Below are 16,013 nucleotides of genomic sequence, written 5' to 3' on the forward strand. Positions count from 1 at the left end.
AAAGGCCGGTCGACGACAACGAACGAATAGAAACAATCCATGATCTCGCAACCTCCATCAATAACCACGGACAAACTGACGTTGTCTTTCTTGATCTATCAAAAGCCTTTGACAGAGTATCGCACACTAAGTTATTCTGAAAACTTGATAACTTATTTGGTAATTGCAAGGTAACAAAATGGATTAAAAATTACCTTTCAGACAGCACCCAGTATAACCAATGCAACGGCTACTCATCCGAACGCTCACCTGTCCTATCTAGAGTGCCGCAAGGCACAGTACTAGCTCCTATTCTTTTCCTCATTCTTATTAATGAATTAGCTGAGAACTCGGATGTGCCAGTCTGCATGTTTGCAGATTATTGTATAATATATAAAGAAATCAACAATACTACAGACCAAGTTATTCTGAATAATGCACTTAGACACGTTATGAACTGGTGCCGATCATGGGAGATGGATACTAATCTAGATAAATCTGTCTGTATGACAATATCAATAAAAATAGAAGCCTCTGACGTTCCCCTATGTAATAGATCAAGTACTGTTAAAAGTCGTTGAGCATTACAAGTACCTCGGGGTAAATATTTCCACAGACTTAAAATGGGATAAACAAGTGTCATATATTTCAGGTAAGGCCTTTTCCGCTCTTTGCTTGCTAAAACAGTCACTTCGGACTGCTTCGCCAAACACAAAACTATTAGCACATACATCATTCGTTCACTCAATTCTTGAATATGGTATTATATAGGTTGGTTTCCGCACACAAAAAGATGTATAGATAAATTAGAAGCAGTAAAAAGGAAAGCAATTAGATTTGTGTACAAGTATCGGCGCCGTGATTCGCCGTCTGAACTCCTTGCGAGAGCAGGTCTTTTGCAATAAACAAACGTGCAAAGCTTCTACGTCTCAAGTTCGTATTCCAGCTCTTAATTGATGAAGTAAACGGAAATAGCCAACGACTCCTATCGTTCTCAGACACCAGGCCCACTAGAACACAACATTGTAGACACTTGAAAGAGTATAGATTCCACAGTGATGCATTTAAGTTCTCATTTTTCCCACGGACAATAACAGAATGGAATGCACTACCTGAACACGTCGTTGGTAGTGGTTCAACTGATATGTTTCTCTCAAGACTAACCAATTATATTTCTCAACTGCCTTAGCTTGAAAAATTAAATGTATGTATCGGTGTTTTCCATGTCAGTAATAGTTCGTGGCAAGTTTTCTTTCTTTTAAATATGTTTATAGTGCTATTAATACCTTTGTGTATACGAATTGCATACATTGACATTACTTACAGGAAAGTGTCTGTGCTGCCCTTTATTCTTTGTCCACAATATGGAATTGCTATTAACAGAAACTGTTAACCATGTCTGATACCACTTTCACACTTGTATTTGTGTCCTAACCCTGCTACAACCTTATATATAAGGCTACAGTGACACCTTGTTACACCGTAGTTGGCCGGAGCTCGGAAAAACTACGTACTAAACGGTAGTACTGTTTAACCGAAATAGCATGAGATCGCCCACTTACCTGTCGAAAACGGAACTCGGAGAGAGTGTGATGAAAGAAAAAACATGCAGTATTTATTCACTTCGCGCAACAAAAGTGTCATTTTCGTTTGGTGCCGCAGCGGCCTAGCACGACGACAGCGGCCTTAAACTTACTGAAGCTGCGTGTCAGCTTTTCAGCCAGCCCCCTCTTCTCGGCAGACACTAGCATGGCAGATTCCTCGTTGGCGTTACGTATTCTCCGTGCACGCGCGCAGTAGTGCTGCAAAAGTCCCGGGGGCGCATTTTCATTGCTGGGTGCTGAAGTATGGAATACTTTTCGTTTGGAATAGAGTTACGTTATCGCGCCCCTGTTCTCGTTGCGACGATTGCATTCATTAGGCTGACGTAACGCGTAGCTTCTGCCACTGTCGGGCCTGAATCGCCCGTGCTGTCGCTTTCCGTGTCGTCCTTATCCCTGTCGCTAGGCGACACTTCGGCAACAACAGAGGCAACGATGGCAAAAAGTCGAACCTCGTAGCTGACATATCTTCGTGATCGCAGATGCGCTGCCGAGCAACTTCTTCGCATTCCAAATGCGATACACCGTAGTCAACAGCAGATCCTTGTCGCATGCCAGTGCCAACTTCTTCGTGTCACATTCGATAGCACGGACGATGTCTAATTTTTATTCTATGCTGAGCATTCGCCGTCTTTTTTATCCGAGCTTCTGAATGACGCGAGTCCTCGCTTCCACGATGCCATAACGCTTTCTGGCACGGCATCAAAATGATCCTGATGTTGATGTGGCTTCACGCGCAAATGCACAGGGCGCTTGGAGGCCATTGTTCCGATCTCTGAGGCGGCTTGTCGTTCTGCCGGGCCGCCCGATGGAGACGATACACGGCCATGTTTGCGCGACGAAAAGTTGAAACGCTACGTTTTAACCGATGCGTACGCAATAAGCTGGTACGGTTTATGCGGATACAAGACACATTATGTTCAATGGCCGCTGAGTCGGGGATTTGACTTTACTACTTTTAAAACGAAACTACTGTTTAAGCGGGTACGGTTTAACGAGGCTTTACTATGGCAGTATGTATATTAAATAAAAATAAATAAAATAAAATAAACTAGGCAGTGCCCAGTTTGCCCTATGTGAGATAGGGCAGACTGGGTGTTGCGTTAATGACCGAATTAGGGAACATGAAAGAAATGTAGAGCAAGATAAAGAAGGGCCAAACATTCCCAAGCACATTAAGTCCTGCCCGTCACGCTTTTGTGAGGCATGTTTTGCAGGGGCGCGAATTCTAGCAAAGAGTAAAGATAACAAAGCTCAGGAACTAATTGGAGCTTTTTTTATCGGAAAGAAAGGAAGTATGTGCGTCAGCGATCCATCAATATCTTTATATATGGCTGAAAAGAAATATTTAACCAGTTTGCTTCTATATCAATCTTGATATGATTGTGTTCCTTGCGTCTAAGACAAGTATATAAGTGTGTGGTGTGCCTCCGAATAAAGCAGTTGTAAGTGGTGCTCTGTCCCATCTCCTTCCTTGTGTCTTGTGTGTGTTTGCACCTAGTACCCAAGATGAATTGTGACCAACTTGCCCAACAAGACTTACTTTTAAGTTAATGTCAAGACAATCTAGCAGCTGATTTGTTTCTTTCTTCGTACACAACGCTGTGAGTAGGCGTTTTTCATTTGTGCGACAGGTGTCGGCGTGATGGCGTTTGCTTTATGTGCTGTGTCGAGGTTGCGGTGATCCAACGCGGCATACAGAAACATAGTGTCAAGTGTCTAATGTCTAATGGTGCCGACAGTGCCCGCGCAGACTGCGCTGGGGAATATCGGCAAGCGGGTGCCAGGAGGCCTAGGATTTGTCGCCTTCCGATGTGCTCCCTACTGACGCCGAAAATGTTCTGTCAAGACCTGCGCAGTTGTTGCATTGCAATTCCGGATACCGTCTCATTTGACAGTTTCACAGGTGCTGACACTGCTGTACTGACATGCGCTGAACTCGACGACGGCGAGATCATTCGTCAGGTTTCTGCCGCACCGCCGGACAATGACTCTGAGTTGGAAGATGACGCACCATGTGCTACGCTGCCGTCGCATGCGGAACGTGTACAAGCAGTGCCTGTGCTCCAAGATTCAGGTTTATTTGATTGTGCGTAAACGGAACAGCGTGCAACGGCGCATTCACGATTTCTTCAAGCCTACTCTGAGCCCAAATAAGTGCATGGAAATAAAGGATTTCCTTTTTTTTTTTTCTTAATCTGCTTTTTCGGACACTTGTTTATTCGGACATTTCCGCAGTCCCCATGAGGTGCGAATAAACGGTCGGCAACTGTATATTGTTTCTTTATTTAGTTTTATGTAATGTTAGCATCATTTTAAGATTACTGGCGTAAATTAAGGCATTTTAATTACATATATTCACTGAATGTATCACTATTACTGCTTTCTGTATGGTCCCTAGGTCCCCTCAAGTTGTCTATGATAGCATTTTGCCTGGATTTCAAAGCTTATATGCTTTGATAATTAAGTGGTTTGGTTTGGTAATTGTCGCAACTACCATTTGAGGTAGCGGTGTGTCGGCTGCTGTTACCATAATATATCTACCATTATTTTGCATTGAGAACAAGACGTAGGCAATGTTTGCATTGCAGCAAGTGGCAACACACAACTTACTAACGACCTGCCTGTACATGTATCCTCCCATATCCATGTATTTGCCGACGACTGTGTCATCTATCGCACAATTACAAAGATTTCAGATCAAACTGCACTCCAACATGACCTTAACCTTGTGCGACAGTGGTGTGATCTTTGGTTAATGAAGCTTAATGCCACTAAATGCAAGCTCATTTCCTTTCATCATAAGCTTAATCCCTTATCGTTCTCATACCTAATCTCTCACTCCACTGTCGAACAAGTTCAATCATACAACTATCTAGGCGTCACCTTATCCTCTGACCTTTCATGGAACGCACGCATCAGCAATATCATATCATCTGCGAACAGATCCCTCAGTTTTTTAAAGCATCATTTGCATCACGCACCATCAGACATAAAACTTCTCGCGTACAAATCCCTCATTAGATCGAAACTAGAATATGCAGCGCCAATCTGGAGTCCGCACCAGGTATACTTAAGAAACGAACTAGAATCTGTACAAAATCGTGCCACTAGGTTCATCCATTCTTCATATTCATACGACATAAACATATCATCCCTAAAACGTAAAACTCACCTTGCTAATCTCTCTGTGCATCACCACATCGCCAGTCTTTGTTTGTTTCACAAATTATTTCACAGTTTCCTCAATCAAGCACCGTATATCACCCCACCGACGCGCATATCTTCCTGTACGTTCCATCCTTACTCAATCACACGCGCACATGCTCGCACCACTACTCTTGCGGCCTCATTTTTTCTTCGCACAGCAGTGGACTGGAATGGCCTTTCCCGTGACAGTGTAGCCATCACGTGTTCATCAACTATTGCGGACAACTTGACTACATTTCTTTGTCCTGAAGATCACTCTCTGTAACCTTTATTTGTAAACCCACTGTGGTATCCTGTGTTAACTTCTGGTTTCGGTTTTGGGTCTTTACGTCAGGGCGCCACTCAGCGCCAAACGCTGTAAGTTGCCTCCGCAGAAATAAACATTCATTCTTTGTCTGGTCCCCGACTGAAGCAGTCCGGCTCTTTCTTGCGGCGCTGCGCGCCCCGGCCGTTTAGGCCTCATGCCGTAAACCTTTCGTCCGGCCACCCCATCGAAACTACAACCAACTGGTGACGAGCTAAACCGCTCACTTTACTTTTTACGTCCCCTTGCCTTTCTACTTCTGCTGCTCCCCTGCTTCCGGCATGCAAGACGCTACGTCCACTTCGACATCGTCCACCGCAACTGCCCCGCCTTTGTTCTCCGTGCCCAGCATGGTGTTCGCACCACCCATGCCGCCTTTCCTTACATTACCCGGTACTTCTTCGGTACTGTGGCTCACATGGAAACATTCTTTTTGCACGTTTCTTCAGGCGACCGGATGCGAAGCATTACAAGACGAGAGGAAGAAAGCCATTTTACTGAGTAATTTAGGCTTTGAGGGGCAGCGTCCCTACCACGACCTCACGTCGCAAACGGACCAGACAGCTACTATGTTCGAAGACGTTCTCCGCAGCTTCGACCAGCACTACGAAGAATGCACCAATCCCCTGGTGCACCGCATTATCTTTCGGGACAGGAAGCAACTACCTGGGGAAACGTTCCAGGACTTTGTCACCGCGCTACAAAGGCTAGTGCCTGCTTGTGCGTTCGGCGCTTGGCACGACGAGTCTCTTCGCGACCAAATCCTCCAAGGCGTTGCATCGAAAAGAGTACGAGAACGGCTACTATACGAAGGATCATACCTCACGCTCAAGAAAGCCGAAGAAATCGGACGAAGCGTGGAGCAAGTTGACAAGGAACTTCAAGTCTTCAGCAGCTCGTCTATTGAGCGCGTCTCGACGCAACGCCAAGATGGCGTCGCCAGCCATCTCCTTCCTCGCCCGGGCGCGCAAGATGGCGGTCCCCGCCTCCCTTGTCCCTCGAACCGGCGCCTTCAAGATGGCGATCAATGGCGTGGCGGGCAGTCGCATCCTCGAGCGGCCGGCCAACATGACGTCCGGCCCAAACTCTGCGAAGCCAGTCGAGAATTCGCACCCCATTGCTACCAATGTGGTTCACCTCACCACATCACATCTGATCCAGGCTGTCCAGCCAAGCACGTTTCCTGCCGTGCATGCGGAAAAGTAGGACATTTCGCTTCAGTTTGCCGTTCGAGGAACCGAAAGCATCGACAGTCCCCTGCTCGTACGCAGCTTGTTTTCGCTACATGCCAACAAGTGTCAGGAGTTCCAGCTGACCCAAGCACTCAGTTTCCGTCTCTTCCGCATAACGCTCCCTCGGAGTTCATCCAGCCGTACTCAGGACAATCGGGACTTGCAAAGGACTTCATCCACAACGTTAATCTTCGAGCTTCAATGCAACCAGTCTCGGCGAAACTGCGTCCTCAACCTCGGGTTCTCCGTGAGCAAGTCTGCACTGCAAACGGTATTTCGCCGCTGGAAAACAAAGTTCAGTCAGTTGTTGAGGCACCGCAGCCAACTGACAAGAAGTTGCTGCATTCATATCTCGGTGTCACGCGATACTACGCTAAACTGATCCCGCAGTATGATGAATTGGTAGAGCCGCTTAGGAAACTGCTAAAGCAAGGACACCCGTTTGTCTGAGATCAGGATACCGAGTATAGCTTCCAGACTATTAAGGAGGTGATTGCATGCGAATCTGGCTCTTACGCCAAAAGTGTTAAGACGTACGTGAACCGTCGTCGTGCATCAAAATGCCCTCAATTTTGTCCAGGAAATTTTGTCCGAGTACGTAACTCGAGAAAGTCTGATCCTAAATACTCGGGTCCATTTAAGATTTACCGTAGGGTAGGTCGCAATACTTTCACGTTTGAAAATCGCAAATGATGGAATTCATCCAAACTTGTGAAATGCCCTGCACTACAGGATTTTCTTGGAAAATTCACTGAATAGAGTCGCTCCAGTGACTACCCTTCCCTTGATGATTGTCTCCCACTTTTTCTTCCAGTTACTACTGGTATAGGGGATAGATTACGTTTCTTGTAGCGTAATCGTGCAGTACACACATCATTACTACGGTGCTGACCGCCATACTAATTTGTCTTTCATACGAAAAAGATTTTAACCTTAAAAGTCGTTAGCATTTTTATGGGGGGGACTATGGAGTGTAAAGTGCTTTTACGCACAATGCCCAATCCACGACAGCCACAGAGACTGTCTCGAGTCAGGCTCAGGGCGAATGAGCCACCCATCAGTGATGTCCCGGGACAGCACTGATGGGTGCTGTCCCCATCAGTGCTGTCTGGGGACAAACAAACATCTAACAAACATCTGGCACACAGATGTTTGTTACTGTCTACTTTTCTACTTTGTGAATTTTTTATGTGTTATCTGTGTGTGCAAGGCTGCATCTCATCGTCCTCCCAAGACAGGTACTGAAACTCTGCAGAACTGGAGTGCAATAGTTCATATTCAGTTTTCATGTTGTGCGTTTTTCTTAAATGGGGAAGCCAAAGATATCATTTTCTATTGTGTAAAGATGTCATCACTAATCATGCGTGTTACAGTGCTAACATGTGTTCTTTGACTCGTGACTTACTTTTGCTGCGAGGAGAGCGAGTAGAGCATTTTTCCTTTCAAGGGAGAGGTGATGTGGTATCCTGTGTTAACTTCTGGTTTCGGTTTTGGGTCTTTACGCCAGGGCGCCACTCAGCGCCACACGCTGTAAGTTGCCTCCTGTAAGTTGCCTCCGCAGAAATAAACATTCATTCTTTGTCTGGTCCCCGACTGAAGCAGTCCGGCTCTTTCTTGCGGCGCTGCGCGCCCAGGCCGTTTAGGCCTCATGCCGTAAACCTTTCGTCCGGCCGCCCTGTCGAAGCTACAACACCCACCCCTTATGCAATACCCCCTAACCGGGGTCTTTAAGGTAATAAAGTGAAGTGAAGTGAAGCTGGCTTGGGACTTGGGCCATACAATAGCCGCTACTGCAGCATAAAATGCACTTGAAACTGTTCTCTTACCAGCAAGCAAACTGCTGCTTTGTGGAGAGGCTGCATTTGTTGGCAGCAAGCATCTGTAAAATGGCGGACATCAAGATGCCGCATAGCTAGTTTGTATCATTACCTGTCAATGTAGTCTTTTTTCACTCTCAATCATTCAATTGCTTCTGCGATTTCCTCGAGATTTCCATTATCAAACACTATATGGCAATATTAATGAAGTCTAGCCATTTCACAAAATGGTGCAGCCACAAATTTGGATAAAATAAGTTTTCGAATGTGATGAACATTTTGAAAGGATTATTAGTGTCCATTTTAACTAACACACTGTCAACTGTAGTGGCATACAATGCTGTCTTATCTGATGCATGAAGTCCCAGCATCATCACAGTGCTAATAAAGTTATGGGATTTTACGTGCCAAAACCACGATCTGATTATGAGGCACACCGTAGTGGCAGACTCCGGAAATTTGGACCACCTGGGGTTCTTTAACGTGCACCTAAATCTGCATCCACAGGTGTGTTCGCATTTCGCCTCCATTGAAATGCTGCTGCCATGGCTAGGATTCGATCCCGCTACCTCATGCTTAGCAGCCCAGCACCATAGCCACTAAGCAACCATGGCGGGTACAGTGCTAATAGTGCTACCTACGAAACTGTCAGCCACCTGACAGCTTAGGTCACAGTGACAGAACTGACCTGAATGTCGGCCTTGGGCGAGTCTTCTGTGACATCTTCCCAGTCGTCATTGTCATCACTGTCGGGGTCACTTGGTTGTAACTCAGGCCCCAGACTCTCCTCGAGCGATGCCCACAAATCACTACTCATCTCAAATGGGCCCAGCCTGCAAGCAGACAGAAACGTGCACAGGGTGTCTCGCATGAATGTCAGAACCATACTGTCAACACCTGTGAGTGCACGACAGCAGCAAAGAGCTGTTTAATGCACGTCTTTTTTTTTTTTTTTTCATGGTTAATGTAGAAGTGTATTGCATCCTTATCTTTTTATTTTTTTGCTTGTCCTTTTTTGTCCTCTCGGCTCATTTTGTAATCACGAAATACAGTCGAAACCCGCGGCAACGAAATCCAGAAACAGCGAAATTCTCGCCGCAACGAAATATTTTCGGATCCCCGGCGAACACCCATAGGAGTCAATGCATTTCCTATCTCGCGACAACGAAACTTTTTTCTACAGCAATCCCTCATTAAGAAAATTTTCTGAAATGACAGTCCGCAAATAATCTACTCATGTAACACTAATTGTGTCCAGAAACTGCCCAAATGCATTCGTTGTGCTCTTAAATTGCATGAACTACTGCCACAGCACACTTTCGTGGCCACCGCCATTCTTGTTTACAGTAAAAAAACAGCCTTGCAACACCTCACGACAGGCGACAGCGATGACGCTTTCTCAGTGGGCTTTGTGTTACCGCCGCACATGGTCGTGTGCTCAACTGTGTGTCTGTGTGCCAACTGGACCATTTGCTTTGCCAGCCTGCTAAGATGCCGCTTCCAGCCAAAAAGTGGAAATTTATGACACTGCATGACAAGGCTGGAATTATTGTCCAAGCTAAAAAGGGCAGGAAGAAAATGGATATCGCTGACGAATTTGGAATTGCGTGCAGTTCGATATCTACGATTCTGAAAAACAAGGCCTCCATTCTCGGCGCACTCAGAAATCATGTGAGTGCGAAGAACAAAACGGTGAGCACTGCAGCATTTCCAGGCGTAGACAAGGCGGTATTCGCGTGGTTTTGTGAACAGCATGCCAACAAAGTGCCGTTGTCTGGCAGAGTGCTTCAGCAAAAGGCGCTGGACTTCGCGTGCATTCTCGGACACGCTGATTTTAAGGCTAGCCCTGGCTGGTTGAGCCGTTTCAAAGCCCGCCGCGACATAGTGGCCAAAGTCATTCCCGGGAAGGCAGCAGCCGTCAGCCCTATGACAACGTCGTCGTGGCTGCCAACCAACAAAGAAGTATTGGACCAGTACAAGCCCTCGGACATTATAACGCAGATGAGACGGCCTTATTCTACGAGATGCTGCCATCGAAGACCCTGGACATAAAAGGCCAGAAATGCTGCGGGGGGAAACACAGCAAGCGGCGTGTAACAATTTTGTTGTGCACTAACATGGACGGCACAGATAAACGGCCACTGCTTGTAATCGGCAGAAGCAAGAAGCCCCGCTGCTTCAAGGGAAATCGTCGGCTGCCCATACAATACACCATGAACCTGAAGGCACGGATGACCTGGGCCATATTTGGCAGCTGGCTCGAGGCCTTCGATACGGACATGCAGAAGGCAGGCAGGTCGGTCTGCCTTTTTTTTTGACAATTGCAGTGCCCATCATGTTGACAACATAGAGCTTGGAAACGTGCGCTTGGTTTTTTTTCCACCAAACTGCACTTCTGTGCTGCAGCCGCTCGATCAAGGCATCATTCGTAGCATCAAGTGTGCCTACAGGGAGAGGCTGATTCAGCGTCTGCTGCTGAACCTCCAGTTGAAGCATCCCACCTTAGTGGACATGCTCATGGCGCTTGAGATGGTGGCTTCCGCATGGGTTGCGACGTCGCCAGCCGTGATAGCTAATTGTTTTAAACATGCCGGCTTCATTGCCACTCGGCAAGCATCATGCACTGATCCAGGCGCATTGCAAAAAGATTTGCCTGAAAGAGCACTCGATGACAGTGCTGACGGCGCAGTGCCGCCATCGCTGGCCCACGCATGCGATGAACTTTCTGCCATGACAGACGGTGTTCTGAATGGCCTCAGCATCGATGAGTTCGTTCATGCGGATGAAGGTGTTGTCACGCATGAAGAGATGACCGATGAGGTCATCGTAAGTAGCATTTGCGAAGGTGCTGATGACGCCGACGACCACCAGATACCTAATCATGAGAAGACGGTGAACCTGAGAGATGTGTTGAATGCCTTCGACGTAATTTGTTCGTTTTTCAGATAGCACGATGATGACGTGGCAATGGACCAGTTTTCCAATGCGAATCGAGAGCAGTAAAATTGCTGCAAGGCAAGGCTCGGCAAAGTAAGCTGACTGACTTTTAGCAATCAATTTTTTTTGCACGGCAATTCCCTTCCCTCTCTTTCCTGCCTAATTCTCGAGCTAATGAAATTCCCACAAAAGCGAAATTTTTCGCTTTTTCTGACGATTTTGTTATTGCGGGTTTCAACTGTACTGTATTTATTCGTGTAATGAACCCACCCACCCACTTTTCACCAAAAGAATATACTTTTTTTTAATCTTAGGTAAAAAGATTCGCACCCGGCCTCCAGGCCTGCATTCTGCATGTTTGCAAATGGCTGGTGTCATCGACACCAGCCATTTGCAAACATGACACCACCACCAGACACCAGCAAAATTGTAAGATCACAGCGTCATGCAGCAAGCACCTTTTGAGGCAACTGTCGGTGAGCAAACCACCAGCGACACAAATGCCGGTGATGCTTGGCCCTGCGAGCACAACTTGTCAACTGCATGACTTTCTTGATGCACCCTGCTCGATCATCACAAACGTTTTCACATATAGTACCATGCCAGTATAGCAGTGACTGAGGTTAGGCAATGCACTTGGCCAGCTGTTCCGTCCTTTCGCCACAGTTGATCGGGTGCTGTGCCATGATTTTGTCTTTATTTCTAGGATGCTGAGCATCTGCTGCCCGTCGCGGGTCATTATGCCAGTTACACGGCAGGTTTCAAACTGAAGGTCGTAGAGCATGGCAACTGTGCTGCTAACTGTGCTGCTGTACAGCATTCCAATGACAACCCTGTATATTTGCAACTGGAGAAAACAAGAGGATGAGCTTAAAGTTATAAAGAATGATCATCGCGCATTTCGAAAACTGAAGCAAGGTAAGTATTAGAAAACACAGTTTTAAGAAAATAGGCATCTAAACATTTGAGAAAACTGTACCTGGATGGTACTAAAGATGCGCCGTGGGCTGACGATGGCACACACTACTGAGACCGAGTGGCCAGTGGCATTTTGTGAATAAATTAATTTCTTATTCACATTGCGTACCTGTTTTGCTGTAAAAATAAAATTGTGATCACAATTTTGTAGCTATCTACATCATCATCAGCTTCTTCGTTTTTTGGCTACTGCAGGACAAACGCCTCTCCCAGCGATCTCTAATTATCTGTGTCTTGTGGTAGCCGATTCCAACTTGCACCTGCTAATTTCCTAATTTCATCACCCCATCTAATTTTTTCCCATCCTCAACAGTGCTACTCTTCCCTTGGCATGCAGTGAGTAACTCTAATGGTTTACCGGTTATCTACTCTACGCATTACATGGCCTACCCAGCTCAAATTTTTTTTTTTTATTAATGCCAACTAGAATATTGGCCATTCCCATTTGTCCTCTAATCCACACCTGTCTCCCTTCCTGTCTCTTAATGTTATGCCTAACATTTTTCATTCCACTACTGTTTGCTCGGTCCTTAACTTGTTCTCAAGCTTGTTTCTTAACCTCTAAGTTTCTGCCCCATATGTTAGCATTGCTAGAATGCAATAATTGTACACTTTTCTTTCCGACAGTGGCAAGCTCCCAGTCAGAATTTGGTAATGCCTTAGTGCCTCGCTACCTTATAGGTAACGAGGCACTAGAAGTGGTATGGGAATACATCTACTTAGGACACGTAGTGACCGCAGATCCGGATCATGAGACGGAAATAATCAGAAGAATAAGAATGGGCTGGGGTGCGCTTGGCAGGCATACTCAGATCATGAACAGCAGGTTGCCATTATCCCTCAAGAGAAAAGTGTATAACAGCTGTGTTTTACCAGTACTCACGTATGGGGCAGAAACCTGGAGGCTTACGAAAAAGGCTCTACATAAATTGAGGATGACGCAAGGAGCTATGGAAAGAAGAATGATGGGTGTAACGTTAAGGGATAAGAAAAGAGCAGATTGGGTGAGGGAACCAATGCGAGTTAATGACATCTTAGTTGAAATCAAGAAAAAGAAATGGGCATGGGCCGGACATGTAATGAGGAGGGAAGATAACTGATGGTCATTAAGGGTTACGGACTGGATTCCAAGGAAAGGGAAGCGTAGCAGGGGGCGGCAGAAAGTTACGTGGGCAGATGAGATTAAGAAGTTTGCAGGGAAAACATGGCCACTATTAGTACATGAGCGGGGTAGTTGGAGAAGTATGGGAGAGGCTGATGATGATGATTATAAAGGGCCCCACACCAAGTCTGGCCATTTTGAGCTGGCAAGCACAGAGCATACAATGCATGCTAACGATCGTGTTTGCAAAGAATTACATAGCTACGCGCTGCAGAAAGGTCTAAAATTTCAATCCGAATGCCGTTTTCCCTTTCCATTGCGGCAACCGCGCTCCCATCCGGACAGTGATGTACTCGTGTACCTGCGCCTACGTACTGGTGTTCGCAGTGTGACGTCGCTCGTGGTGACATGCGACTTCGAGAATTATTAAAGACATCATCTGTTATCTGTGTGATCTGTTGCTGATCTGATCTGTTGATCTGATGGAATGTCTACGCGTTTTCTGTTTTACTTGGTGCCGAAGCAAGAGAGATGTACTTCCGCTTCCCACAGTCATGCAGTCACAAGCGCAGGTACCGAAACTTTGCCCTTTTCTACCATGTTCCAGTGTGTGATCATTCTCTGCGATCCACTTGCTCTGCCTCAGTATTCATGTAGCACTGAATTATTTATTTTTTATTTATTTATTTATGCATACTGCAAACCTAAGAGGGTTATCACAGGAGTGGGGTACAAAATTTAGGGTGCCAGACACACAACAAAAGCGGGTACACAAGTCAAAGGTACAAGGCACACAGCAAAGCACTAGTGAACAAAATGTGAAAAAGAAAAAAAAGAATGGTCTCAATACATACATATATGCATATAAACATGGCATATAATACATGGTCCTACATGGGCATGAACCAGTTTAACAAAATTATCAGGTGTCAGTTGTCATATGTTAAGGGGAAGCTGGTTCCACAATGCAATGGATCGGGGAAAAAAACTATATTTGAATTTCTCAGTGCGGGCATATAGGGGTGTTATATTTAGTGGGAGAAAATTCCATGTGTTAGAAATTTTAGCAGAGTTAATGTATTCCAATGATGAGCAATGTTCAGAGTTAACAGTGGTGTGAAACAGTTTAGGACTTCCTACATTACGCCGCTCTATAGCGAAGAGAGGTTCAAGCAGGGAAAGTTAGAAAAGGGGGAGAAGTCCTTGTCGTAACGCCGGTACATAAATCGAATAACTTTCTTCTTTTTTGACAGATTCGAGTTTTTTTTATGTCGGATTTCAGGTATGGATTCCAAATGGCGCACCTGTAATCCAAGGTGGGCTGCACTAGGGTTTTATAAGTGGGCAATTTTGTTTCTTTGGGGCCTGAGCTCAGACAACACTTTAGGTAGCCTAGCCATCCTAGAGCTTTAGAACAGGTTGCTTCAATATGTATGGACCAGGATAAATCGTGTGTGAACAAAATGCCAAGATACTTATATTCAGAAACATTTTCTAGAGGAATACCATTGAAACAATAAGGAAGACACAGTTGTTTAGTACGTGTCGAGAAGGACATAGAGACAGTTTTACAAAAGTTTATGTTCATTTGCCACTCGTTACAACAAGTACAAAAGTTGGAAAATGCTCTACTCAGAATGGCGCGATCTTCATGACAGGTAATTGTGTGATACATAATGCAGTCATTGGCATAAAGACGGATTTTTGTTGGTAGCATATTTCTAGGTAGGTAATTTATTAAATACAGGTGGAAGAGAAGCGGGCCTAAAACAGAACCCTGGAGAACAACAGAGGTAACGGCCACAGTAGGTGATCTTGCAGAATCGAAACATACTGTAACAGATACGAAAGGCACAGGCAAGAGAAAAGAAGAGAAGACGAAGAGAACGAGGAGTTTGAGGCCGAGCTGCGCTACTATCATGCTACGATCATCATCCCTCGCCTGTAAATAAAACCATTTCTTCGCAACTCTTCGTAACAGTTGTGGTGGAAGGTGCGGGGTAATCGACACCCGAAGACGGAGACTGAACCAGAAGTTCTTCGACGGAGCCGTCGCATTGCTGGACTGCCACTGAATCTACTGGAGTTGAATATGTCTCGCGACGCAGACGAACAACCACCCATTCCAACAGCTGCGCTGACAACTTCCGTTCTACAGCTGAGAGATGCGCGTCCCTTCGCCGGAAGATCGGACGAAGACGTCGAGGAATGGCTCATCCATTATCACCGGCTGAGTGCCGCCAACAAGTGGAACAGCACTTCTCAGCTTTCGAACATCGTGTTCTTTCTCACGGATACTGCATTGATGTGGTTCGACAATCACAAGGAAACGTTCACACCATGGGGAAGATTTGTTTCCGAAATCAAAGAGCGATTCGGCGACTCCACGATGAAAAAGAAAAGAGCAGAACAGACGTTACTGCAACGTGCGCAAGTGCCAGGCGAAACCTGCACGACCTACATTGAGGCGGTAATAAAACTGTGTAGGATGGTGGACTCTGGAATGTCTGAGGAAGATAAAGTCAGGCACATCCTGAAAGGAATTGCCAAAATCGTTTATAATTTCCTCATCGCAAAAGACAACCTGGCTTCCGTCGCTGACATCATTCGGCACTGTCGTACTTTCGAGCAGCTGAAAACGAGGCGCATCACACCGAAGTTTGGCAGGCTAGCCAATGTGACTACAGTTGCAAGCGTGGACAGCAACCAGCCCCTCGATCTTGCATCAACGATCCGACAAATAGTTCAGAAAGAGCTCAGCCTGCACGCACAAGTGACACACCCAGGCACTCATAGCTTCCGCCTACCCCCAGATTTCGGGCCAAACGTGGCATCCTTCTCCCCGTATCCTGC

General features: G+C 45.9%; 1 protein-coding gene across 1 annotated transcript in view; it reads right to left on the minus strand.

Annotated features, from left to right (window-relative positions):
* Positions 1-16,013, minus strand: part of Atg14 (autophagy related protein 14) — a 166,105-nt gene that overhangs the window by 13,015 nt on the left and 137,077 nt on the right. Inside the window, exon 10 of the mRNA XM_050182404.3 lies at positions 8,832-8,976. Coding sequence (XP_050038361.1) covers positions 8,832-8,976 — 145 coding nt within the window. The remainder of the gene's footprint in view (positions 1-8,831; positions 8,977-16,013) is intronic.

Source organism: Dermacentor andersoni, chromosome 7, assembly GCF_023375885.2.
Source record: "Dermacentor andersoni chromosome 7, qqDerAnde1_hic_scaffold, whole genome shotgun sequence".
Taxonomy (NCBI): domain Eukaryota; kingdom Metazoa; phylum Arthropoda; class Arachnida; order Ixodida; family Ixodidae; genus Dermacentor; species Dermacentor andersoni.